Here is a 24,266-nt window from a genome sequence, read left to right on the forward strand (position 1 = left end):
TGGGAAGGAAAAATGAATGTTTTTGGTAGTCTGCCCTGCTGAACAAGTCTTAGACATTGTGGGGAAGGGGCAGAGAGAAAACCCCTCTATTGCTACCCAGACAGGGATTTTTATTCTGTAATATTCACTCTGCCAAAAAAAAAAGACGATCCCCTGGGCACTGCTGAAATCGCATTCTCACTGCCAGGCTAAAGCTAGAAGTAAACTTGTAATGTTGTATGATGGGCATCTCGGGAGCTACAACACAGGAGGAGATATCGAGGGACAAGATGGCCATATGCTGTTGTTCTTGCAAGACACATCGAAGCTTGTGGTAGATCAAGAACAAGACTTCACTCATTTTTACAAAGCCCTTTATTTTTTTTCTTAAGGCTTATAAAAACTGTTACTCAAACCCAAAATGCTTAAAACTTTACATATGTACAATATGAGAAATAAATTATGTTTTAAGTCATACAAAAACCACAATATACAAATAGGGCTTTGAAACCGTTCTAAGTATGGCACGGTGACAAGTCACAGATACTTACTAAAGGCTTCAGTTATTGAAGCCTTTGCATAAAACCATGGGAAAAAAAAATATCTCCAAATGTGCTTGCTTTGGTAGGATTGAAGCTCTACAAAACTCAGAGAGTTGCAGGCCTCAGAAGGACTTGCTAAGTCTTCAGAACTCAGTGCACCATCTGGCAACACCATTTTTTGAGACTGCTTTTCTGCATGCCAGAAGTTTGAGGGTTGTTATACCAAGTCTCCTTCCAAAAAGAAAAAAGGGGGGGAAAAAAAAAAAAAAGCCAAAACAACAGTTCACCTCTGACAAGGTCCACTCTGCTGTAGTAAACAGGACGGTTGTAGAGTCCGTCAAACTCAGAGCAAAGCCAAGTTCACCTGGCACCAGGGAATCCAACCGGGATGTTGTGGCAATGAGGGTAGGATGTCATCTGTTTGGCTCGGTTAAATCCTTTGCACAAAAATAAGGTCTTAATAATGCGCTGGTACTACAACACCATCTGAACAGAGGCGAACGCTTTCTCAGTAGTTAAAAAGGGCTGGTGCAAAGCTCTCCTGAAGCAGTGCGGTTCCTCACCCTCCTCCTGTCAGTGGAAGGGCAGCTGGCATTTGCTTTTTGTAGAGAGGGACCAGGCAGTGACCGGGGAGCGAGGAGCGTCTGCCAACTCCATCTGCACCGTGTTCTGCCCGAGGTACAGGGAGGACGGAGTACTACCTTCTTATAAGGTCAGACAGAGAGATTTCGGTATCGGCCGGACGCAAAACAGATTTTTTTTTAAGGCAAGCAAAGGACAACTTGAAGTTAAGTGGCATTGTGCTTATTCCCACCCCTCCCCTGAACGACCCCCCCACGCTTGACCTGTGCTGTCTCATCTTCCCGCAGCCCATAGTGCTACTGGAGCCAGGGAAACTCCTACGCTAGATGCTAATTTATTCTTGGCAGCTCCGTCACTAACAGTCTGATGGGCAGTTAGCATGGTTATCTTCTCAACTCCCCTGGCAGGCAGACCAGAAGATCATTGCTGAGGTCTAGATCTGTGAAGATCTCATCCGTGGTCCTGGTAAACGGGAGCAGGGCAGGAAATTCAGCGTAGAACGGGTCAAGGTAAGGTTAAATGCACAAACCAGGCTCCTTGGGGAAGGGAGAATGTAGTTTTAGTAACTCGAGGTCTAGGACCGCAGTCCATCAATTCCTCCTCAGTTTCTTGCATCTGATCCAAGATGTTTTGTCCTGAAGAGCTGCTTGCTTTAAGTGCTACCAAGCCGGATTTTTGCCAGAGCATCTTGCTGCCTGTGTGGTCTTTGTGCATCTAGGTTGCTCAGTTGTGAGTCTTTAGAGAAGTCTTCAGAGCGAATTTGAGACAGATCTGGGAAAAGCAGAGAGAAAAAAAAAAAAGATCTAGTTAAATGCAGAAGTTAAGAGGAGTAATAAAGAATTCCTAAGAAACTCTGGGATTCTAAGAACAGGTTTAGGCAGTGCAGGTTGGTATTTTATTCTGTCAAAGCAGCGCTTTGCCCAGTAGCTACTCGACGAGAGCCCGAAGCAGACATTATGCACGCAAGTAGGCTGCAAACAGAAATTACAGGTCTTGACGCTAGACTCTGCCTGTTCAGATCCATTCAGGGTGGACAGATGTTTGCAGACTCAAATCTCCAAGTAGGGAACTATAATCTTGCAGTGACTTGGCAGGAGTGGAGAGCGGAACGGCAAGTAATTGCTCGTGATCTCGGGGAGGAAGGATCATTTCCTAGAAACCCTAGCGTGTTAGAGCTCAGATCTGCTCCTCCGCCTCGTGTAAAAGCTGTACTCCATGAGTAAGCAGGAAGGGCACATCTGCCAGCAATTCTGTTTTATGGGGGTTACCGACTAGCGTATCAAAACAGCCTTTTATTGTACCTGCAGGAATATTTACTTGCTCTTTCAAGACTTGTGGCAGAGCAACAAGTTTCTGTGAATGAAACCCCTGTGCAAAATTGTTTGCTACCGTATGCAGCACAGCTTGCTGGTTTCTGCCAAACTTGGAACAGCACCAGCTCGCATTTCTGAGCTGAACTCTGCTGCCCAAGAGGGTTGTGCAAAGCCCGACTTCCACGGGGCTTTGCCTAGCCCTAACAAGCACTTTGTCTCTGGATTAGAAGCGACAAAGCTCCGAGTTTACAAATTGAAATTTAAGAGAGGCCAAAAGGCTGCGCTTCATCTGAAGGAGACTGTCACGCAGTCAAATGAGGAGGGATTCGTTCAAAACACGACTAGAGGCAGCCTGAAGCAATCAAGCTGTCACTGCTGGGAGCAGGCTTACTGGAAGTCATGCTCTGGGGACTGATCCTAGGTGTCTGCAAAGTCCCTCGGAGGTTAAGCAGGGCTGAGGTGCTCTGGCAACACCTGAGTTTGTGCTCTCCTGAGCCAGAAGAGACTAGCAGGGCCAGAGGTGAAGCGGCGGGAGTCACTACTGTAACGACATGGCAAGTCCTCGGCTGGGTCTCGCTCGTGCAGTTGAGCTCAAACTTTAATCAAGAGATTTCTTGGCAGCTCAAGATTGTCTACCAGGCTGAAATGATCTTTGAGGCAATCCCCTGCGCTCCCAGCTTTCCTCTGTTTTACAGGGCAGTTAATAGATAACTCTCATTAGCTCTTCACTATTGCCCATTGGGTACTGGCAGCACCCATACTGTGATAGCAAGAGAGAGGTTCTTTAGGCCCAAGGATTGTGTTATACCAATCGGGTAGTAAGTATGTAAAGGTACAAGATAAACCAAGATCAGAAGTGAGGATAATATCACCCAGCTAGTGATAGTTGAGGCATACATAAAATTTAAGTCTAATAGCTGGGAATCTTGGGCTAGAATTTATTAACTGTTTTGAAAGAAAATGAGGTTCCAGGAGTCTGAACAAAAAAAAAAAAAAAAGGTTCCACTCATCCCAGCACAGCCACATGCATCAGACAGGATTTCTCTTAGCTGATTTTTTCCCTACCTTTTTTGCCATTCCCCTGTGCACTTCACAAACCAGAGCTCTTTACCAGGAGATATGTTGGTTAGCTGGGAATCCTCCACACAAAAAGCAAACCTAGGAGGAAGAATCAGAAGTCAAGAGAAGGCACCTGTTGTCTCCATGATTAACAAATAGCATATAATATGGATTGTAGCTAATTCCAGGACAAGTTGTTTGATTTGACGTCCTTCCTGTGGAGCATCTTGACACACCATTAGCCTGTTGAGTGGCTGTTTTATTTCCCACTTCAATATTTTATTTGGGGATGTCTGCTTCTACTACCCCTATGTTTCATAGATTGTAGAAACTAGGATGCAGAATACCTTACAGATGATAGGTAACGCTTATTCAAAGCTCTGAGAAACGTGGGAAATTGTCAATTTTTCTTTGACGGATCCGCGTGACATTCAGAACAATGTTAACGCAAGATTTGGGAGCGCAGTGCTGTACGTTTGGCAGGTTTACTTCTCGTTGGTTGCTGAGGTAGCTTTCCAGTTACAGAGATCTCGGTAGGAGCGATATAGTGCTTAAGGAGTTGGTGTCACCGTGTTGCCGGTTGCAGTTTTAGGTCTAGCTGCTTGTGTCAAATCAGCACGTTATGCCTGTAAATAATAGCCGTGCCCCATCTAGCTTTCAGCGTATTTGGCGCTGTCTGTACTGTAACCCTTCAGGTAGGATCTAAACCATCGGGAAGTAGGCTAATTTAGTCCCCAAGGGCAGGCAAGATAGTGTCACAGTATCTAAATAAAGCAAAAGAACATCCCAGATCTGATCTGCAGTGACTAGTTTTGCTTAAAGCCTCGTTTGCAACCTCAGGCTGGCAAGTAATCCCCTACCCTACACCATGAGGCAGCGTTAGCTGGTAACACTGAAAATGAAAGACAGTTCAGGGTGCTGACTAAGTTCAAAACCCCAACTTTTTGTGCTAGATTCTAATCTCTCTCACATGCAGCCCAACGCAAGTATTACCTCTGTTGCGTTTCCCCAGATTTCACACGTATGCGTCTGATATGCAGCTCCTGGGAAGATTTCACAGGCCGATACCAGTAGCTCTTCAGCTCTTTCCATAGATCGTACCATGACTGAGATGTTCCTTCCCAGGTGAGCTTTATTTTTAGAAGTTCACCCATGTCCTTTTCAGTATAGACCAGGAAGGTGTTAGTAGCGTTTAGGCCAATTTGATCAAGCCTGAAAGACAAGCAGACACTCAATATTGCTTCCTTATGGAAACGTGCCAGATGCTCATTCATTCCATGCAAGAAGTTAAAACAGAGCCCTCTGCAGCTTATCAAGTGCTCCACGTTCAACTGTCACCAGATAATTACTGATTACACTAAAAGTGAGCTTAGATAGCCGCTTCAATACAATGCGTTGTGTATTTGGCTCAGCCATCCGTCCATAGCTTAAAGGTGAATTTCGTGCCTTGTGTTTCTTCTGGGAGAGGCTAAAGGAGGTCAACAACGCCTCCAGAGATAGGGCTGCTTTCAGACTATACCCAAATGGGAGAGGGAAAAAGCAAAACAAAGTACTTCAACAACGAGCCGTGAAGGCTAGTATGCAGAGGACCGGGCACATCAAATTGCTTTCTCAGCAATAAACTATAATTAAGTTACTGGATGAAAAGCTTTTTGAATGGCGATGGAGTGAGGCTGCTAGGCTCAGGTGCAATGCTAGTGTTACCAGAGGAAAAAGAATGATGCCACCTCGTCTAGTCCCAGTGGCCTTCTTTACTTAAGTAAACATGACAAACCAGCTTACTTACATTTCTAAAGAGAGAGGTTCAGAGTCTCCATTGGTGCCATGAAGGGTGACGGAGAAAGTGGGATCAGCCTCTCCCAAGCTCTTGTAGCTGAAGACATGCATTTTCATCTGAAAATGGTAGACTGGAGAGAGACAAGGAGAGCGTACATGGAACCAAGTTTGTTGAGACACAACGTTGCTCAGCATGGCTCTTTGTGAAATAGGGTCTGGCCTTTGCCAGCCAACACTTTCTTTATTGAGACATCATTGATCACTTTTTCCTGCCCTTACTGATTACAGAGTTGACATTTACATAACAGCAGGTCCGCTCTGGGGAGGGCTCCCCAAACCTTACACTGCTCCAAGGTTGGGGTGGTCTTGCAAGTACGACATGTGTGGACTGTAGCCCTGCTCAAAAAGCAGAGCGTCCTTGCGGCCAGAGTCCTGTTGATTATTTTACACGGAGGAGGGAGCACAGTAATGCCACAGGACAGCAAGGCAGCCAGGTAACAGCGAAAGACTAACGCCTGGTGCTGCGCTGCTTTGAGGTGATGCTACTCTTCCACCTCTACATCTCTCCCAACATCGACTTTGGGAGTTTGCTCTTAGAGGTGAGACTATGCTCTTTCTAAGAGGGAAAGCGTACCTTTAAACGGCATGTCAGCTCTTGTTTTTAAGTACATCTTGCTGTTTCTTTTGTTCCGTGTCTTCCTGGCATTGTAGCCAATGCCGCTGCAGCGGTTCTTTCGGCAGCTCAGGCAGATGCCCTTCTTGAAGCGACTGGAATCGGTACATTGAAATGCGAAGCTTTGTTTATCTTGGTTCACAAGGGAGTCCACGAAGAGGTGCACAGACCGCTCGTGTTCACATTTAACAACTTCACCAATTGCTAGAGAAGCAGAGTTGCAAGGGATACGTTTTGTTTAAGCATTTGTCACCCCAGCAGCTGGTAAGATACAGTGAGCTATGCCTTTTTGTAGCCCAACATGAGTTGACCATGGCCAAAGTTGAACGTTTTTCAAACAGTAGCAATTCGAGAGGTTAGCGGAAGACGCTTGAAGAGGACCGTTCGCTTAGTCTCTACCATGAAGAGAGCTTTCAAGAGGATTCTAGACCCAGCATATGACCATAGTTTGTGATCAGGTGTTAGAATGAGAACATGCTACGTCAGAATTAAAAGCAGGTCTAGTTTCTAGCAAGCATCTCCAGTAGAACAGGCAGTTTAGAACGAAAAAGTAGTTTGCTCTGGTAAATCAGATCATCCCCCAGCATCAACCCGAGCCTATTTGCAAGGAGTCTACGCTGACCAGAGGCAAAATAAGTAATGAGGACTTACTCCCATAGGCAATTGCTCCCAAGACATCACCTAAACCACAGCCAGGCTGGAAGTCTCCCCCATTGGGGTAGATGTCAACATGGCCTACAGGCATCTGGATCCCAATGCTAACACCTAGAGTTTCCCTTGTGTAGGTGTGAAGGACATCCACAAAGTTAGCATCATCGGGGGAGAGGCGCTTGCTAGGGTCCACTCCTTCAAACATAGGGCCAGCTGGATCCAAGCCTGGTGTTAGAGACAGTACGCAAGATGCCAGGTAAGAAATTGGGTTATTTCATACAGAACATAGCCAGAAGCCTGCTGCTAGCAGCCCTCCTAACCAAGTGCTACACAGACAGTCCCTGCCTCGTTGCTGATACTGTCCCCCAAGATCTTTTCACCGTGGGCTCACTGAGGGAACAAATGAAAATGTCCCGTACTATTTTTGGTTCAATACGACCCAGCAGTAGCACCAGTCCGCTCTGCAGCGATGGTTTCAGATTGCCTGTTGGAAGCAATGAGTCTTTGCTTGGTCACAGTGAAGAGCTACTTCAAGAGGTAGCAGCAGAGGACCGAACACCAGAAGAGGTCTAGCACCCCACACAGACCGCTGGTTGCCAAAGCTGCCTTGGTGACGTTTAGTCGATTTTCAGGCTGGACATATGGAGGGACTAATGCACGTTTAAGCAGCAGCCAGGTAATCCCTGCATCTGAAATCCCTTGATGGGTTTGGGATGCTCTGTTAACCCCTGAGCCTCACCCCCAACCTGAAGCTGTGCTCCTGAGCCGTTCCCCAAGTTGACTGGTGATTTTCCTGCTTAACTAAATATAGGTATTTAATGCTAGGCTCTGAGCAATTCTCACTGCCAGTGTCACATTTAAATGCTTAATGCAACCCCTTGCACTATGCCCTAAGTTCTCACGTGTTGAAATCGGATTTCCTCTGGAGTCAGAAGCACTCTCTTCAAGATATTTTCAGAATGAGAGGTTGGGGGTTTTTGGGGGGGTTGGTTGTGGGTTGTTTTTTTTTTTGACCAAACATGCTATGGGACAAACAGCACCCAATAGCTCTCACTTCTGTTCATTTATGAGCTATAACTGCAATAACAGCATCACTCAGAGGCTTAGGATTTGGACAGTAAGAGCTTGAGCTGGACTTGTTTCGAACACACATTTAACTTCAAATACACTCAACGTCAGGTTGTCCTCTGAAAGGTGTTGGTTTTTTTTGTTGACCCCCACCTACATTTGGGGTTCAAAATTAAGATGCTCTCTCATAGGAAGAGACCCGTGCTCCCCACTGCTGCCACAGGTAGGAAACTTGTAATTTCTGAACAAGCAAGCCCAAAACAACATCGCAGCAACACAGGAAACAAGCCTCTTCGGGGAAACTCTGCTGCTAAGGAAAGGTAAGAGACTGCTTAAAAAGCCACTTGCCTGTAATTCTGCCTATTGTCCCATGGACGTAGTTACCAGCAAAGCCGGCAACGTGGGCGCCCAGGCTGTACCCGATCAGGTGGACATTCTCGAGCTGGAAGAGCGGGTTCTCCTGCAAGGAAAGAAAGATATGATCATCTGCCCCTCTGTCTTTCGGAGAATCTGGCGCTGCTCCTATCTGCATGACTCTCAAGTCTGATTCAAAGAAGAGACTGGAGGGAGGGGGCAGACAAGCACGCTTCGTTCTTTATTTCATTAAGACAACTACAAGTTGAATGGTTTGGATGGCACTTGTGGCTTGCCCCCGACCACAGTTCCCAGCTTCCACCCCCAATTACGATATTCTTTGTTTAAGTAGTATCTGGAGCAGCCTTCTCGCACGGAGCTGCCAGCAGCCCTCAGTACTGGCCATGGACACAAGCGCCAAGCGTAGCACCGTGCACCTTCTCCTTTTCCACCCTCTTGCCAAGCCGAGGCTGACTCTGCCCAACTCCTGAGTTCACAGCGCTCCGACAGGACTCCAAATTTGAAGTCTGCTCCACTGTCACTGATCCGAGCACGCTGCAAAGCAGCGTCTTCTAGGAAAGCAGGGTAGCGCTTGCTGGTGCAAGGGCTGAGCACAGCGCCTTAGCTACGAGCCATCACCTCGCCGAGCCTCGGGGTTGGGATTACACCAGAGCTTTCCCCACTGGTGAGCGCCGGAGCTGGTGAATGCTCCGTTCCCTTGTGCAAGAGCCTTTCACGGAGCATTACAACAGAGCCCGTTCTTAACTTGCGTTACCTGTAACCAGTCGAGCAGCCTCGCTATGCTTTTTCCGACAATCTGTGTGTTGTTCACAGCGTCGGTATAGAGCTGGTGGGCAAGCGAAAGCCAATCCACCACGACCACGTTGGCATCCTTCTCCCTCTTCTGAAGAGCAGAGACCAAGCTGCCCAGCCAGGTTTCGAACATGCCACTCATCTAGAAAGAGATTCAGGTGTTAGTTTCCAGCTCACAAGACCAAGATTACACATTCACGGTTAAGTTATTCGTATATCATTTACATACTCTGCGCCAGCTGTATGCTGCTCCTCTGCAAACCCCACTACTTCTCAGCGCTGCACTAATGGTCTAAGAAAAACAGGTTTTGAGAGACTCTGGATGTAATTAGTCACCTTGCCTTTTAGGGCAGGAAGGAGAGGCATTTATTACATGCCACCTTATCCCTCTTTTTCTCGAGAGTTTCAGCCCTTCTGATAGATTGCAAAATTATTTGCCAGTCCTGGCACCGCTGTTTGCATAAGCCCTGGTAGAATTGATAAGTCCCCTAGTGCCCACATCAAATGCAGGAGAAGAAAGCTTGATAAAGTCTGTCTGCCCTCTGTTTCTTTATTGAGGAGACCACATAGCAGAGGTGAGGACTGTGGACACGCAGCTGAACTTACAGAAAGTCTGTATGCGTGTCAAGCCGAGTGCCACCTTCATAGGGGTCAGTCAGTGGGATTTTAGGGAAAAACCTCATGTTCCCTTTACCACATTCACATTATACAGATGTGAAGTGATCTTGAATCACTTGTCGTGAATGAGCTGGGTGATTTCACAGAGTCTGACCCACCCCACTTTGCTCCAGCGACCTCAGGTGCAGCTACCACGGGGCCGCAGCGCTCAAAACACAAAAACTTGTCCCAAATCCCGCGTATTCCAGAGCAGCGGCCCCTTTACAGGGCAGCACGCTCTCTCCGAGCGGGCGGCTGGAACGCGGAGCGTCGCCCAGGAGCCCGCGGCATCCTCCGTCCTTACCGTCCAGCCGTGGATGATGAAGAAGGTTTTAGCCGTGGCGTTGAACTCGCACTCCTCCAAGCGCTGGCGGTGGCCGACGGCGAGTGGGCAACCGTCCTCCTGGTCGCTGGGCGAGGAGCGGAGGTGGAACTTCACCTGCGCCTTCGCCGCCGGCACATGCTCCCGCCTGGCCTCCAGCAGCTCGGCCAGGGTGGCATCTGGACACCAGCGGAGGAGGAAAATCAGCAAAACTCCCTACCTGGGAGGAGGAGCGGTGGGGGGGGGGGAACCCGCTTCGTGCACCCCACGGCGGAGGGGTGCTGCCGTCCCGCGTGGGAGCCCGCTACGACCCACCTTCTCTTAGCAGAGCAGCCTCCGCCACCCGCGGGGCGCTCCCCGCCGCCGTGCAACAGGTCAGGGCGGTGCAGAGCAGGAGGACGAGGCTCCTCATGGCTGGGGATGGACGGACGGACGGACGGACGGACGGCGGGGCTCGGCGGGTGCGGGGCCCTTTAAGGGGCCGCGGGGGGCGGCGCTCGTGGCCCGATGGGGCCGGCCTTGGCGGCGCCGGCCCGGAGCGCCTTTCCTATTGGTCACGCCCTCGCTGACGTCGCCCGCCGCTTGAATGGAAAGGCCACGCGCCGGCGGGGGGGCGGGGCGGAGCGCTCACGCGCGGAGGGAGGGCGGGGGGGGGGGGGAGCGCTCCGCGTGGGGAACCCTGCGGGGGAGGGGGGGGGGCATTTTGGAGGGTGAACCCCCCCACACCCCGGGGTGGTCACGGGTGGGTAAAGGGCTGCGCGGGCCGGCGGTCCTCCCCCTGCTGCAGCCACCCGCTCGGGGGCCAGCGTGGGTCTGCGGGGTTTTGAGCTTCACCCGTGGGAAACCACCACCACCCCCCCCCCCGGCTCTTTGCCACTCGGGACGCTCCCGGCTTAGTGGGCACAAGAGAATTCCCGAAGGGCATCGCCCGGCTCGCGGCCCGTCGGCTTCTGCCGTCGCGTTTGCGATACCGTAAAGAGTTTTGAAGCCTCCGGTGTGAAAACCTGTTTATTCCCACTTTTTTATTGCCTGCCTTTTTACCAGCTATTGATTTTCACCAGTTACCAGCCCATAAGAAGGTATTCCGGTTTATTCTGCTGTTATCTCGCCACACGTGGCATAGGAGGAGAGGTGATGCTCCGGGATGTGTGGCTTTCCTGGTCTCTTTTTCTTCCCCTTCCTCAGCCCCGTGGCTCCTTCCCTTTTCCTCCGAAAGCGAGGAGGAGGCACCGGGGTCTGCGGTGTATAAAAACAGCAGGGGAGAAGGCAGGAAAAAGGTGCGGGTAAACGATGGGCATAGATGAGAAGGGAAAGTTGGAGGCCTAAAACCAGTCTACGGCAAGGGAGATAATGGGAAATCGGGTACGGGAATTGCTTTAGCCCCTGCAGGTAGATATCGATGGAGAGAATTAATCTGTTTTTCCAGCGGTGCTTTCCCGGAGTGCTGAGTTTGTACCCTGTGGTCCTACGAGCCTTGCACAACCCAGCCACCTCCTGCCTCCACGTGGGTTGGCAGTTGGACCAGATGATCGTTGTAGGACCCTTCTAACTGAAATTATTCTATTTTCTGTTCTGTTCTATTCTATTCTGTTTTCTCGTAGCTCTCGTACATGCAGCAGGTTGTGGCTGGGGACTGCTGCTCTTCTTCTCTTGGGGATCGTTCCCAGAACCTCATTTCTGACTCTGCAGAATGAATACGTATTCTGGCAGCTATTTGAGCACCTCCTGTTTTAGGAGGCTGGAGATGATGCTAACTGCTTCTCCCCAGGGAGCGTGGGTTTGAGCGGAGTGTCCTGGGGACGCAGCCTCTCCCGCAGCTGTGTGGTCCCTCTCGAGGAGCAGCATCCTGACAGCAGTGGCCTAAAAAAGAAAGGACAGAGGTTTCTCAGCTCCTGGCCCACGACCGGACTTACTCCTGCAGGAAATGAATCAGCGAAGCCTCATCACCAAACGCTTCATTGTTTTAAAAAATCCCTGGTGCCAACAAAACCCTGCCAGACCATCGGTCACTGCGATGTCTTCTCATTCTTTCTCCCGTGCCTTTGCATTCAGCTGTTGCCTCTTGCCATTGTAGAGCTGCGGCGAGCGGGGACGTGTCCTCCTTTTGTCTGTGCAACGCCAGGCTCCGGGAGGGGGGTCCTGCTCTTCGCCTCTGGCTTCCAAGAATGACGGTAGCGGTGAGAATAGCTTAGCAACAGCAAGGAAGAAGTGCTTCAAAATAATTCTTGGCTGCTTCGGCCAAAAGGCGATGATAGTCCGGGGAGATGCTCAGGAACTGTTGCGATAGGCGCCGTATCGGTGCAGAGAGTGCGGCTCTGCGCTGACCTCTCTGTAACCCTAACGGCCTGGGGGGAAGAAGGCTCCCACCCAGAGCTGCTTGGAAAATAACAGTTCGTTAAGCCCAATAATTTTAAGGAGAAATTCCTAGTTTTGATTAGTTTTTCACTGGGAGAGATTTCATGGCTCCCAGATGGAATTCCTGGATATTGTAATAAGTAATAAATAATAAACCGGGGTGAATAATCTACCTTAAAAGAGCTGGCAGCTCAATATTTACAGCACTTGTAGGGATGCTGGAGGCTTTATCCCAGCAGCTGGTCTGAGCAGGGCAATGCCCAGGGAGATAGTGGCTGTTCTCGGCCGCGTCTTTCTGGCGCTCTTATTCTCTCCATCCCCGCTGTGATTTCCTAAAAATCTCAGTTCAGTCCAAAAGTAGAACAGGAATGTTTTTGAAATCATGAGTATTTTTACAGGAAATAGAAAAATGTCCCACTCGGCTGTAGTCACAAGCTCTTTGCAGGTGGGTGCTGGGTGGCTGAGGCCAAGACTGGTTTCTTCTTCAGCACCAAACATGGTGACTCAGAGCAGAGCCAGGAGATGTGGAGGCAGAAAGGACGTGAGAGGCGTTAAGCTTCTTTCTTAGTAGCAAAAAGCTAAAATCAGTATGGTATGTAAATTAATATGCCAAAATATTTAAGGGTCTGGAGTCTGCTGGTGCTCTCGGGGAAGGATTAGGCAGGTTTTTCAGCAGCAACATTTAATTTGAGAGGTTTCCATGTCCATGCATCTGGCAACGATTGACCCTTTCAATGCCATTTCCATATGAGCAGAACATCTCAGACCTGGGTTACGGTCAGTGTCTTCTGCAGGGGCTCGGCATCTCTGATAGAAATAGATAGGCTGTCACCGTCCTGCTCAAGGAGACTGAAGTCAGGAGCCTTTTGCAAAATGATTGCCTTTAATGCTTCTATTGCCCCGTCTTTAAAATAGCACGCTGACACCTCCTTTCCTTGCAGAAATCACAGCGAGAAGTATGAATGAACCGCACCATCAAAGAGCTGAGCATTAAGGGAAAAGGGAAAATCCTTCAGCATCGCACGACCTCTTTAAAGACCTGCAGAGGCAGAGTAATTCTGGTGTGAGCGGCTCCAGAGATCACAGGGAAAATAAATAGCAGCCTTTTGCATGAATGGCGCTGCCGACATTGCATCCCATGTTCTCCCAGGGGTGACCTGCCGTGGAAAGAGCAGCAGAGGGAGGGTTTTGCTGCCCAGGGCAGGGTACCACCACCTCGGTGAGTGGCTGCAGGAGGGATTTGCACAGTATTCTTGCGGCTAAGATTGCATCCCGTCGCATTCACATCACTAGGAAGGCGTAAGTGGAGCACTCGGCCCGAGTGAGCCCTCCTGATGGGGAAAAATGGTGGCTCTTGGGTTCGTGGGGTGCTTGTTACTGAAAGCAATGGCACAGCAACAAGAGTCAAAAATGCTTCGCTTAAGGATTGCTCATTTGCGCAAGCCAAAGATTGATTTCATTGCTTTAGGTCGGCTATTCGGTGTCAGGGAGTGATTATTGCTATTCTTCAAATTTGTAATTCCACATATAGAAACGTGAGAGTGTTTTACACACCCTCCATTCTTCCTGCCTGTTTTTTTTTCTATTTTCATTCCTTTTCTCCAATGAAAGAGGGAGTGGGATTTGCAGGATAGAAGGAGGAGGGGAGAGGAAGGGATTGTTCTTTTTTTTTTTTAGTTATAAAACAGTTTTTCTTTTCAATTATAAAACACAGCCTAGGCAGTAGAATTTAATGGGATTGGTGTTAGTTTCCCTCTTGGCTCCCTCTGCCTAATTTGTTTCTGAGATGATGAGGGAGGAGGGGTAGAGACGGGGCTGGAGAACAAACCGAGAAGAGGGAAGGGCTGCTCAGATGGCAGCAACCTCAGGGTGCACCGAGCTGGGGCGAAGATCGTGGGAGGACCCCCGCACTGGATGGGTCTGCAGAGCTGACTGTACCCCAAAAGGTCTGCGGTCCTGGAGAGGCAGCTCTCTGGTGAAATAACATCCCAGGTTAATCTTTGCGTCACCTTGCTCAGCCCAGGACCTCTTGGTTTGTCATCATCCCGTCACGCCGCCGATTATTTTCTACTTAGCGCTTAGTGCAGAGGGGGGAGATATTACTTGCATGGCACAGTTTCTGCTCTGGATATTTTTGCTCTGTAAGCATCAAACTGGGGTGAAAACAGGCCACGGTGTCTTTGTTTTGCAGCCATTCCTTATGCCGCAAAGGGTCTCCTCCCCTCCTCAGCCTTTCAAATACAGCCCCTCCGAGAACGTGCTTTATAGGACCAATACTTCATATTCCTTTGCTTACAGAAGTGGCTAATCTCCACCAGGTTATGAAATCAGCTCACATGCTTCAGTGGCATTACTCACTATTGATATCCCCCTTCGATCCCCGTTGAGCTCTCTTTGTTGGAGGTAACCCCTTCTCCTACTTCTTCTAAGCTGATTTCTTAGGCCACATCATTCAAGTCCCACATCCCCATGGTATTTAGATGTAGTAAAAATGACTGGAGGGAAAATAAATGGCAGCCGGCGAGCCAACTAAACTGTCTGACTATTAATGGTCCTGTTAGTTGCAAATTTACTTTACCACAAAGCCCCCAGCATGTAATCCTTAGATGAATGCCTTTGATTGTGAGGGAATATTTACAGCTGACCCTGCCAGCAGTCTGCAAACCTGCAATGGGCCTCCTATCCCACATTAAATCCGCTGGCATCTGTTCCTGGGTTCTTATCAAGCACATGCTCTGTTGGTGCAGTGTTCGGGCCGTAGCGCTCACAGATACGGTGGGCCTTGAAGAATAAATCCCTGCATTCCTGTGAAACACTAATTCTTGTGAACGTTGTCACACAGGGAGGAACGTTACAGTTTGTACCTGCCTCCGGGCATCGCCATCCACAAGGGAGGTTTCCAGAAGGCTTTGATCCCCACCAGCCACCCCCTCCCCATGGCAGGACCCCAGTCCTGCTGCTGGACCACCCTTCACCAAGGACAAACTTCTTCTTGGCCGCTCTTTGTTGTGCTGTTTTCCCAGACGTGCCTGAGTGACACGAAGTGATTTCTATGATGGGGGGGGGTTTATCTCTTTTTCGCCCCTGCCCATGCCTTGCGTTAGTCCCCAGGTTGCTCTGATTGAGCGTGTTGTTCCCGCAGAGACCCTCAGGTGGTCGTACGCCATCTCCAGCCACAGCAGAGCCGTGCAGGAGCACAGGCTGAAAGCCGGCGAGAGCTCAGCGTGTCCTGACGCCTACTCCCTGTGTCCCAGCGGACAAGTGTAATTCCACGGCTTGTCATTCCCAGCACGTCCCCGTGGTACGTGAGATGGATCCAGACCGCTTGGCTGCTTTGTGTCCGACAGAAGACCCAAGGGTGGGTGGTGGACCCGCTCCATCCACTCCGCAGACAAGGATGTCTTTAGGTCTGTGCCGAGGAATGACGTACATTTTTCTTTCTCTTCTTATGCCTTTACCCAAAGCCCACGCTTTTCCATCCAAGCTGTATGAATGCTGAGCATGTTTGGGCTTGAACGTGGACTTGGAGCCAAGCCCACTGGCAGTGCAGAGGTGTCGTGGGTGGCCAGGGGGCTGTTTGCTTCTGCTCCTTTCTGAGGTCCTGTTCCGGTGGGGGAGAAACGTCTCAGAAGTTTGCGATCACTCGACCCTTCAGGTGGTGGACGGTGAGCCCCCAGCGGTGCTTCTGCTTTAACTCTCCTGCATCCAGCGAAGGGAAAAGATTAAGAAAATAATAAATTACTAACACTGTTCCCCTGCCTTTTTTGTAAGTGGAGCCTGGAGCTGCTAGAAGAGTCCGGAGAGGAGTTTGCGGGGGGCTGTTTTTTGGTTTAGGGATTGCTTTAGAGCGCGTATCCTTATCCATCTACTTTTTCTTCAAATCTGCAGGAATATTTGGCCCAAGTCTGGAGTGGATGTGGTAGCACCATCAGTGTGATCTACTCAATGCTCAGCTGGACTGCAGCTCGAGAGGAGAGGGTAAGAACTGGCAGAGCCCGCGGCAGCTCCCCTGCCTGCTTAGAGGAGTCTGTCAGACCAGGGCACAGCCCTGTCTTTGGGCTCATTTCTGGTAATTAGCAGCTAAAAGATCTTGCAAGTTGGCATTTTGGCAGGATAATTAGAAAGCTGATAGCTCCTCCTTCTCCAAAAACTTCCCAGACTAAACTCTAAACCAGCCATCTAGAGCTTCATTTTCAGCGCTCCTAAATCCGCTTTAAATTTATCTCAGTGGTACTCAAGCTTTCAAAACTGATCCCGTAAATCTGGATGGACACCAAAACAAGGAAACTGAGCACGCCACTCAACTTCCCAGTGCCCACAGGAAAGAAAAGGAGTTATTTATTAAAACCACTTAATTTGTTACTTACTTTAGCAAAGCCCTGTAAAAACATATAATGTTTGTTCTCTCCAGTATTGCTAATTTGCACCCAAGCTTTATGGTTGCAAATCTCAGATAATTCTTTCTTCCTGGGCTGCTGTTGGGTCAAGCAGCTCATGCACGTTCTTTCTCTCCTTGTGGTCCTGACTGCTTATTTGGCTGGTGTTTAGGAGATCCTTTGAGAGTATTTTACTGTAATTCACCTTAAAGGGGAATGGTATTTTAAGCCACAAACATAGACTTTGCGCACTAGCTTCTGTTTTCCAGAAAAAGTGTGACAAACAGTTTGGGGCACAGAAATAAGCAGCACAAGAAGGTGCTGTGTGTCATCAAGGTCGGTATCATTTGTTCTCCAGCACCCTGTTTTTCATTTACCGTCCCCTTTGAGACTTTTGGCTTCTCAAATCTGAGCAGGGTGTAGCGCTGAGATCTGCCCGAGACAGGGGAAAGCCTCGAGCCATCCTTGGAGATATGTGGAGTCTCCTGCTTTCCTCATATGTTGGCTTTACTTATACCGACAGTATTACTAATTTAATTTTTCACCAGCTTTTTTACTTTGAGAACCCCTCGGTTATCCCATCCCTGAATCCAGTCTCATTCCTCGGTGTCTCAATGAAAAGGACATCTATCACATCCCGTTTGCAGTGCGTGCAATATGAAGATGGGAAAGAATGAGTTGTCCCTGAGGATGCTGGTCCCCCACTGGGCTCTGCTTCACCCCCTGGCCATTTATTCCTAATTGCCTAACTTCTCCCATTTGTTGCATTTGTTGAGTGTGTGGATCTTATTAGGAAGGGTCAGTGGCTCTGTAATTAATTAATAAAAGCTTGGGGCATTTCTTAGTACTTTGTACTCGTGTTCCTGCCTGTGATGTACAGACATTGCCAATATTCATCCCAGGAACTCCCAGTCCAAGGACAGACAGGCTGACAGACTAAGGTCAGGGCACAGGAAAAACAAGAGGGCTTTTCTGTGTGGGTAAAGGCTGCATCAGAAGAAGCGTGACCAGCAGGTCGAGGGAGGATCCGGATTCTGCCCCTCTGCTCCGCTCTGGTGAGACCCCACCGGCAGTACTGCGTCCAGCTCTGGGGTCCTCAACATCAGAAGGACACAGACCTGTTGGAGCGGGTCTGGAGGACGGCCACAAAGGTGATCAGGGGGCTGGAGCACCTCTCCTGTGAGGACAGGCTGAGAGAGTTGGGGTTGTTCAGCCTGGAGAAGAGAAGGCTTTGGGGACACCTTATTGCAGCCTTTCAATGCTTAAGGGGGGCTTAGAAGAAAGATGGGACAGAGTTTTTGGTAGGGCCTGTAGTGATAGGACAAGGGGAAATGGTTTTAAACAGAAAGAGAGGAGATTCACGTTAGATATCAGGAGGACATGTTTTACAATGAGGGTGGTGAGACACTGGAAGAGGTTGCCCAGAGACGTGGTAGACGCCCCATCCCTGGGAACACTCAAGGTTGAAGATGAATCTCATTGAAGATGTCCCTGCTCATGGCAAGGGCGCTGGACAAGATGACCTTCAAAGGTCCCTTCCAACCCAAACCATTCTGTGATTCTATTCTATGATTCTACGACATGCTTTGCAGATCAAGGGTGATATTTTCTAAGCAGAGCACCACGTAGGAGGTGTGAGCAGAGACCTGCCGGGCAGGCAGGACAGAGGACCAGTGGCAGCAGATCTGCCCAGTCTGGGATATGGGTGCAGGACTCATCCTGCTAACCACCTCCCCGCAGGTAACGCTCTTTCCTTGCACTTGCCATCCACGACCTCTGCCTCCCGTCCCGTGCCCGTGCCATCGGCGTCGCATCCCCACACGCTGCAGGTCCAGCGCCTGACTGAGTCACGGGGGGGCCGATGGCCATGGAATGGGGTGGGAACTGGAGATGTGCTATCTGACGGGGCCCCGCGTTCAGCAGATGCCTGCCACAGCCTTGCCCGGTGGTCCCGACCCATCATATGACCTTCCCGAGCACCGGCATGTGACTGGGACATGCTGGAAAAGACCACGCAGAGCAGAGAGGAGAGGTTGGAGAGGGGGAGGGCGGCTCAGCTAGAGAGGATTAGTAAGCGTGGACAGATAGGGAATGCTTTGAAAGAGGGGGCTTGTGTCAGAGGTGTTGCAATAGCAAAGAGGGACGTAGCTGGATGATTGGAAGAGGGAGGGAAGGAGCAAGCCAGGAGGGAGGGATGACCTCAAAGGTGACATTTGGGATTTAAATGGGGAAGTCTGCATCTTGCGGAGAGGAAGGTGCTGCAATCGTCAGAGCAGGAGCGAGCAGAAACTCGGGGAAAATCTCTGACGAGAATAGGAAGGAATGAACACCAACCACGTGCTGGGATGATAAATGAAGGTGCCGGAAGAGTTGCTATGGACATTAAGTTTGGAAGACAGTAGACGTTCAGGGCTGTAGCTTCTTGCCGTGCCACAAACAGAACCCTGTCTGCTGGTGCTAACTTTTGCACAGGTTGTGTTAACAGGCATCATACAACCTCGTTTCCCAGGCTCTCAGCAAGATCTCTGCCTTGGTTCAGAAGAGAGAGGGCTGCAGGGGTGACAAAGATGGGTCCTGCCTGCGAGGACCGTTCCTGCCCCGGGTCCCTCCATGCGGTGTCTGTTAGCAGCGATGTGGAGGTGCAGAAGCCCCTGAAAGAGAAGAACAGGTTTGATTGTGGTTTATTGTGGCTGATCCAGAGGGGCTCTTGACCAGGGCAGCCACAGAAAGATAAAGCAGATCATAAGAGAGGAGAGGAGGAGGCTGCTTTGATCCATTTTGGTTCGGAGATGCAATGCAACAAACAGATGGAGTTTGAGGCTGTGTTTCATAGTACGGGGCACACTCAGCTTTAGAAATGTTGGCAGGATTCACAGATTAAGAAGAGCTGAGGTTGGAAGGGCCAGTGGAGATCGTCTAGAGCAACCCCCCTGCAGCTCAAAGCAGGGTCAGCTAGAGCTGGTTGCCCAGGATATTGTCCAGTGGGGTTTTTTTAATGCTTCCAAGGATGGAGACTCCACAACCTCTCTGGACCACCTGTTCCAGGGTTCAACCATCCTCACAGTAAGAAAAAAAAAAAAAGTTTTATGTTTAAACACAATTTCCCATATTTTAATTTGTGCCTAAATTGTGGATGCAAATTGTGGGCAATATCCCCCATTCCAGGGATAGTTTTGGTTTCATTAACCGAAAGCATATTTAAAGCAGTTCTTCTCAGTTATGAGCTAGACAGGTTAGAGCAAACATAAGCCTCAGATTTAATTTATCCCAAACAGTGTTTATGATCAGGCATTTACATGATGTCTTTATTTACTGCCTTACTCGTCAAGGCAATTGGCTGGTCCATTGCTGGCAATTAAAGCCATGAACGAGCAGTCGTAGACCCGTACAACCTGCGTAAATGGTTTGCTGGCAAGAAATACACTGAATAAACACAAACTTCGGCTATGAGGTTATTTAATCACATATGAGGTTTATTTTACCGGTGATTCCCTCCTAGCTGGGTGTGCAGGGGGTGGATGAACCCATAGCTCTAGGAAAATATGCCAGAAATGTTGAGTATTAAGACAGTATCACCGATTGCTGTGTTTTTTTGTTTTGACCACACTCCTGGCTGTCTGGTCACCAGCAGCGTGGGGAAGGTGCTATGCCTGCTGCGTCATGCTTCAGCAGTGGTGACGGTAAGGACAGATACTCAGCTGTCATGATGCCAAGCTCCCTTGGCTGTTTCCTCACCCCTGGACTAGGTATGGTATATACACGACAGAAATAAACAGACTCTGTAGCTAACCTCTTCTTGTAAAGAATCGCCTGTGTTTTAGGAGGGCTCACGGGGAATCAAAAGCATTCCTGTTGTTCACATGTTTCAGATGATACACTTACGATGATTTATATACATACACTTATATACAGAAATATACACCTAAATATATATATAAAAAGAACTTTATTACATATCTGCTTAAGTAAGGACCTTTTCACCCCTTATGGAAGCATCTCTTCTTAAAAATCGCAGGGAGGAATATATAACATAACTGAGCTCTTCAAGTGACCAAGACAGAATTATTGATGCAGAGCAAAACTCCTGTAGTGTCTTGTCCTGCTGACGATGGTCAGTCTGTCTTCCAGAGATGCATCTCCTCCTTTTCCAAGCCCACAGATCTTGCTCCTGGGTCTCACTGCCTGGGTCAGATTTTAGGACATGGTGTGGAGAGTGGCTTAGCTGGAGAACTCACCTACCACGTGTCCAATTGTCGCTGTCTTGCTGACCGTGGGAGGAAAAGGAGAACAATGGGAGAGAGCTGTGCCTCTGGAGGAGCCATGCATCTGGGAGGAGGAGTGCGGGAGTCCATAAGCTGGTCAGGAGAGAGGAGTTCAGGGAAAGAAGGGGCAGGCAGCTGTCTGAAGGCTGGAAAGCTTCAGCGTTTCCAGCGTTCAAGCTGGTTTCAATTTAAAATGTCTTTGTCTTCAAGATTTTCTGCTTAATCATTAGGACAAGCAACCCATTTGTATGTGATTTTGTGAATGACAGTTAATATCCCCATATAACCCTTGGACTCCAAAAACTGGGTCTGTAAGATAAGCCAAGAAATCTACAATAAAGTTTGAGGAATTGGCTTCCGTTCCTGTGTAAAGAGGAGGTGAAAACTCCCTCCTATAGCACGGCAGATACACGGTGTGTTTTAGCAAGGCAGAGTTAAGCTTAGCCAATCAGCCCCAATGGATCTCTCTGTCACGGGGATTTTAGCACAGACCCTCCTGCTGCTCCATCTGCCCCTCTGTTAGAAATTACTGCCCCCAAGCAAGGCAGCAGTGGCAGATGCGTGCCTGCACCGACCGTCAGGCACTCAAGCTGCGACGGAGCAGGGGCTAAAAGTAATGCCTCGGCCTCTGAACCGGCTGGTCTGAGGATAGGCACAGGTTTGCTTCTGTCACATCTGCTGTGGCAGTGGTTGAACTCCAGAGCTGCTGGAAGTGAGCTCTCTTTTTGGTTCCAGACCTGCTGTGAAACCATAGCCCCGGCCAGTCCTGGAGCTCACCTCTCCCTCTGGCCAGGAGGGATTGTGGCTATCAAGGCCATTGCCTGATTGTCACACAGGATGACATTTGGCTTGGCAATTCCAGTAGCATTGATAAGGCCGCTTGTTTATTCACAGCTAAAGCCACAAAAGGACTTATGTGGTACAACATTCCTGCACCCGTACGCTCCCTGCTGCTGGCTGGGCTCTTCCAGGGCAGGCTAACGGGTGCAGCCCCCTTCCAGCCCCAGGAGAACATCCAGAGGAGAGGTATGAAGCCAACAGATTGCAGGCTGCTCGGCAGAAAACCTGCAGCAGGAAGGGTGGGAACATCTTTGCCACAGAATAGCCTCTGGCCTCGTGGTTAGGATGCGGCTCTGAAACCTCTCAAGGGAAGAAAATTGAAAGTAGGTCTCCCACATCCTGGGAGTATGCTGTGGCCACCATGCCGCTGGGTTAAGATGGGCTCTATCGCTTTCTCTTGCTGCCCTGGTGATGTGCCCTTCGCAGGAGGATGCTACCAGCAAGAGCTTCCAGAGCACAAAGTAGGGGAACGGTTTGGGTCTGAACACAGTTGGATCTTTGCTTTCAATGCCTGCTGAGAGAGTGAGGTCTTCCTGGGTGCGCACAGCACAATCACCAGGGGTGGGTGGCACGGACAGGGGAGCTAAGAGGGATGGTAGCAGGGGAGTTTAAGGTAAAGTCCTATGGTGTTGAGATTCCAGTAGGATTAGGAGGCAGCTGCCTCCTACCCAGGAGTTTTCAGGATCATGATTTTGGACTTAGATGCCTCAAATTTCTGCTTAGGATCCAAAAACTCTTTTCAAGTCAGCTCATGCAAGCTAAACATCCAAGGCAGCTGGTGCACTGGGGGAATAATCTGGGTAAATCTCAACAAGGGCACATGCTCAGCTGCCTCAGCCCTGATCTCAGCACTAGATATGTGCTAGGCTGCCTCTGAGAGCAGTTGTTAACCTCCCAACAAAGATGAAAACATGCATCTTGTTTCCTGACACCATCCGCAGGAGCTCCTACCTCTACACTTCCACCACCGCAAGCCCTCAGCAGCTGATCATAAACAGTTCCACGTGTCAGGGAAACAGAAAACGTAAGTAACAGAAAACGTGCCCTGTTTGTTTTGGATTTGATTGATGAACACAATGACCATGTGATAATTCCCACCATGTGTCAACTACTTATGTTTCACGCCTCTCTTCCAGCTTTCTCTGAGTGTCTTGCTGCGTCTGTGCTCTGCTGTTAAGAAGCTTTGTAAAGGTGCTTCCCAGGGAAAGGCTGGTTTCCTCCACCAGCCCTGGTTTCCTGCATGGAGGCATGTGCAGAGGGGTGGGCAGAAACGATGAAGGAGTAAAGTTGCATTCAGGTGGGCTGCAAGAGAAGATTCCCATAGTAGGGTGGGGAAGGCCATGGAAGTGTTTGAGGACCTCAGCTTTTGCTAGTTTTAATTTATTGCATCTGGAAACTTAGCGCTCTTGGAAGTATTACCGGTTTTGTTCCATAGGAAGTGGAAACAGACTGAGAAAGTGTCGGAAGTCATCGCTGAGATCTGTTTTTATGTATTTACTGTTTCCTCAGTCATGAGACCGCAGAGGGGACACTTTTTCTTGTCTGTTTATTTTTCTCTAGTAATGCTTGACTTAGGCTGTTGTGCGTGTATTTTGGCGGTGCTGATCCTTCTTCACATTACCACTGTTCTGAGATGGTTGTGTGTACGGAGGCGCTGAGTGGCTTCTTATCCCATGGACAATGATGGAAGTGCTAATTGGTGAAAACGCATCTTGAGTATCTCAAAGTAAGCACCCACGACTGAAAGCTAGTGTGTGTTCTTGTGAGTCTGGGCTCCTAATTCTTTTTTTCATGGGAACTTCATATATAAAAAGAAGAAATAACATTTGCCCACATGCCAGCAGGCTTCCTCACTTTGATCTTCGTTCGCAGAAGTTACTCGGAGACTTTGCAGCAAGCTTCCCCTTGACAGTGAAGTAAAAGGCACATTTTAAGGCAGCTGAATGGAGCGCTGCGGTCACAATTAGTGCTCTACAGTTTCCAGCCATGTAACTATTTGTGACATTCAAATATTTTCCTCTTCCCATCTGGGTGAAATCCTAGCTTCAAAGCTTTGGGGTTTTTTAGCTCTAAAGAAGAGATCCAAAAATAGCCTCCTGGTCAGAGCATTTACACGAACAGTAAGCTCTTGCTCCGCTCTGCCTATTTCTAAACGCAGAGTTGAACCCAGACTCTCTGGTGCCGCGGAGCTGCCAGGACACCGGACTACTGGCTGCTCGGGAAGACTTTTTTTTTTTTTTTTCCCCCCCACTCTGTCAAACTGTTTTCTATGAGCCTTTTGCTGGAGCAGGGTACCGCTTTCAGGAAATGTGTCAGTTTTTATTGAACCCCTGCTTTCTCAAATTTCCCAAACAGTTCTAGTTGCAAACGCAGCCAAAACCGGAAAAAAAACCTTTTATTTTAATAAGTAAGCTTTTTTTTTTTTTTTAAATAATGGTGCAGTAAATACCAGTTGCAATTTATAAGCAGGAATCTCTTCGGTCTCATCTCCTGGGTACCTGTTAAGCCACACTCTCAATTCTCAGCCTGAACCGCCATCTAGCTGCAGCCCTTGGGCTTGCGCCTTGGTCTAAACCCACTTCTGGCTTGCGAACAACACCGGCCCTGAGCCGGGGGCTAATAAAACTGCGCCTTGGCTCCCGTG

General features: G+C 49.1%; 1 protein-coding gene across 1 annotated transcript; it reads right to left on the reverse strand.

Annotated features, from left to right (window-relative positions):
* Positions 1 to 358: 358 nt before the first annotated feature.
* Positions 359 to 10,332, reverse strand: LIPG (lipase G, endothelial type). The gene is made up of 10 exons (XM_075019380.1): positions 10,105 to 10,332; positions 9,772 to 9,968; positions 8,773 to 8,952; positions 7,992 to 8,103; positions 6,576 to 6,800; positions 5,886 to 6,128; positions 5,262 to 5,382; positions 4,469 to 4,687; positions 3,482 to 3,574; positions 359 to 1,874 (listed from the first exon to the last, which is right to left on the reverse strand). The coding sequence occupies exons 1-10, from the start codon at positions 10,199 to 10,201 to the stop codon at positions 1,853 to 1,855; spliced, it is 1,509 nt and encodes a 502-aa protein (XP_074875481.1). The 5' UTR covers positions 10,202 to 10,332; the 3' UTR covers positions 359 to 1,852.
* Between the last annotated feature and the right edge of the window lie 13,934 nt (positions 10,333 to 24,266).

The sequence above is a fragment of the Buteo buteo genome, chromosome Z, assembly GCF_964188355.1.
Source record: "Buteo buteo chromosome Z, bButBut1.hap1.1, whole genome shotgun sequence".
NCBI lineage: Eukaryota > Metazoa > Chordata > Aves > Accipitriformes > Accipitridae > Buteo > Buteo buteo.

Excerpts from the sequence above, each read along its gene's own strand:
- LIPG (XM_075019380.1), bottom strand. The coding sequence starts at position 10,201 with ATGAGGAGCCTCGTCCTCCTGCTCTGCACCGCCCTGACCTGTTGCACG. Across the intron at positions 6,801-7,991 it reads GACAATAGGCAGAATTACAG|GCTTGGATCCAGCTGGCCCT; the intron begins GCAAGTGGCTTT and ends CTCTAACACCAG. Across the intron at positions 3,575-4,468 it reads TCTGGGGAAACGCAACAGAG|GTTTGCTTTTTGTGTGGAGG; the intron begins GTAATACTTGCG and ends TCTTCCTCCTAG.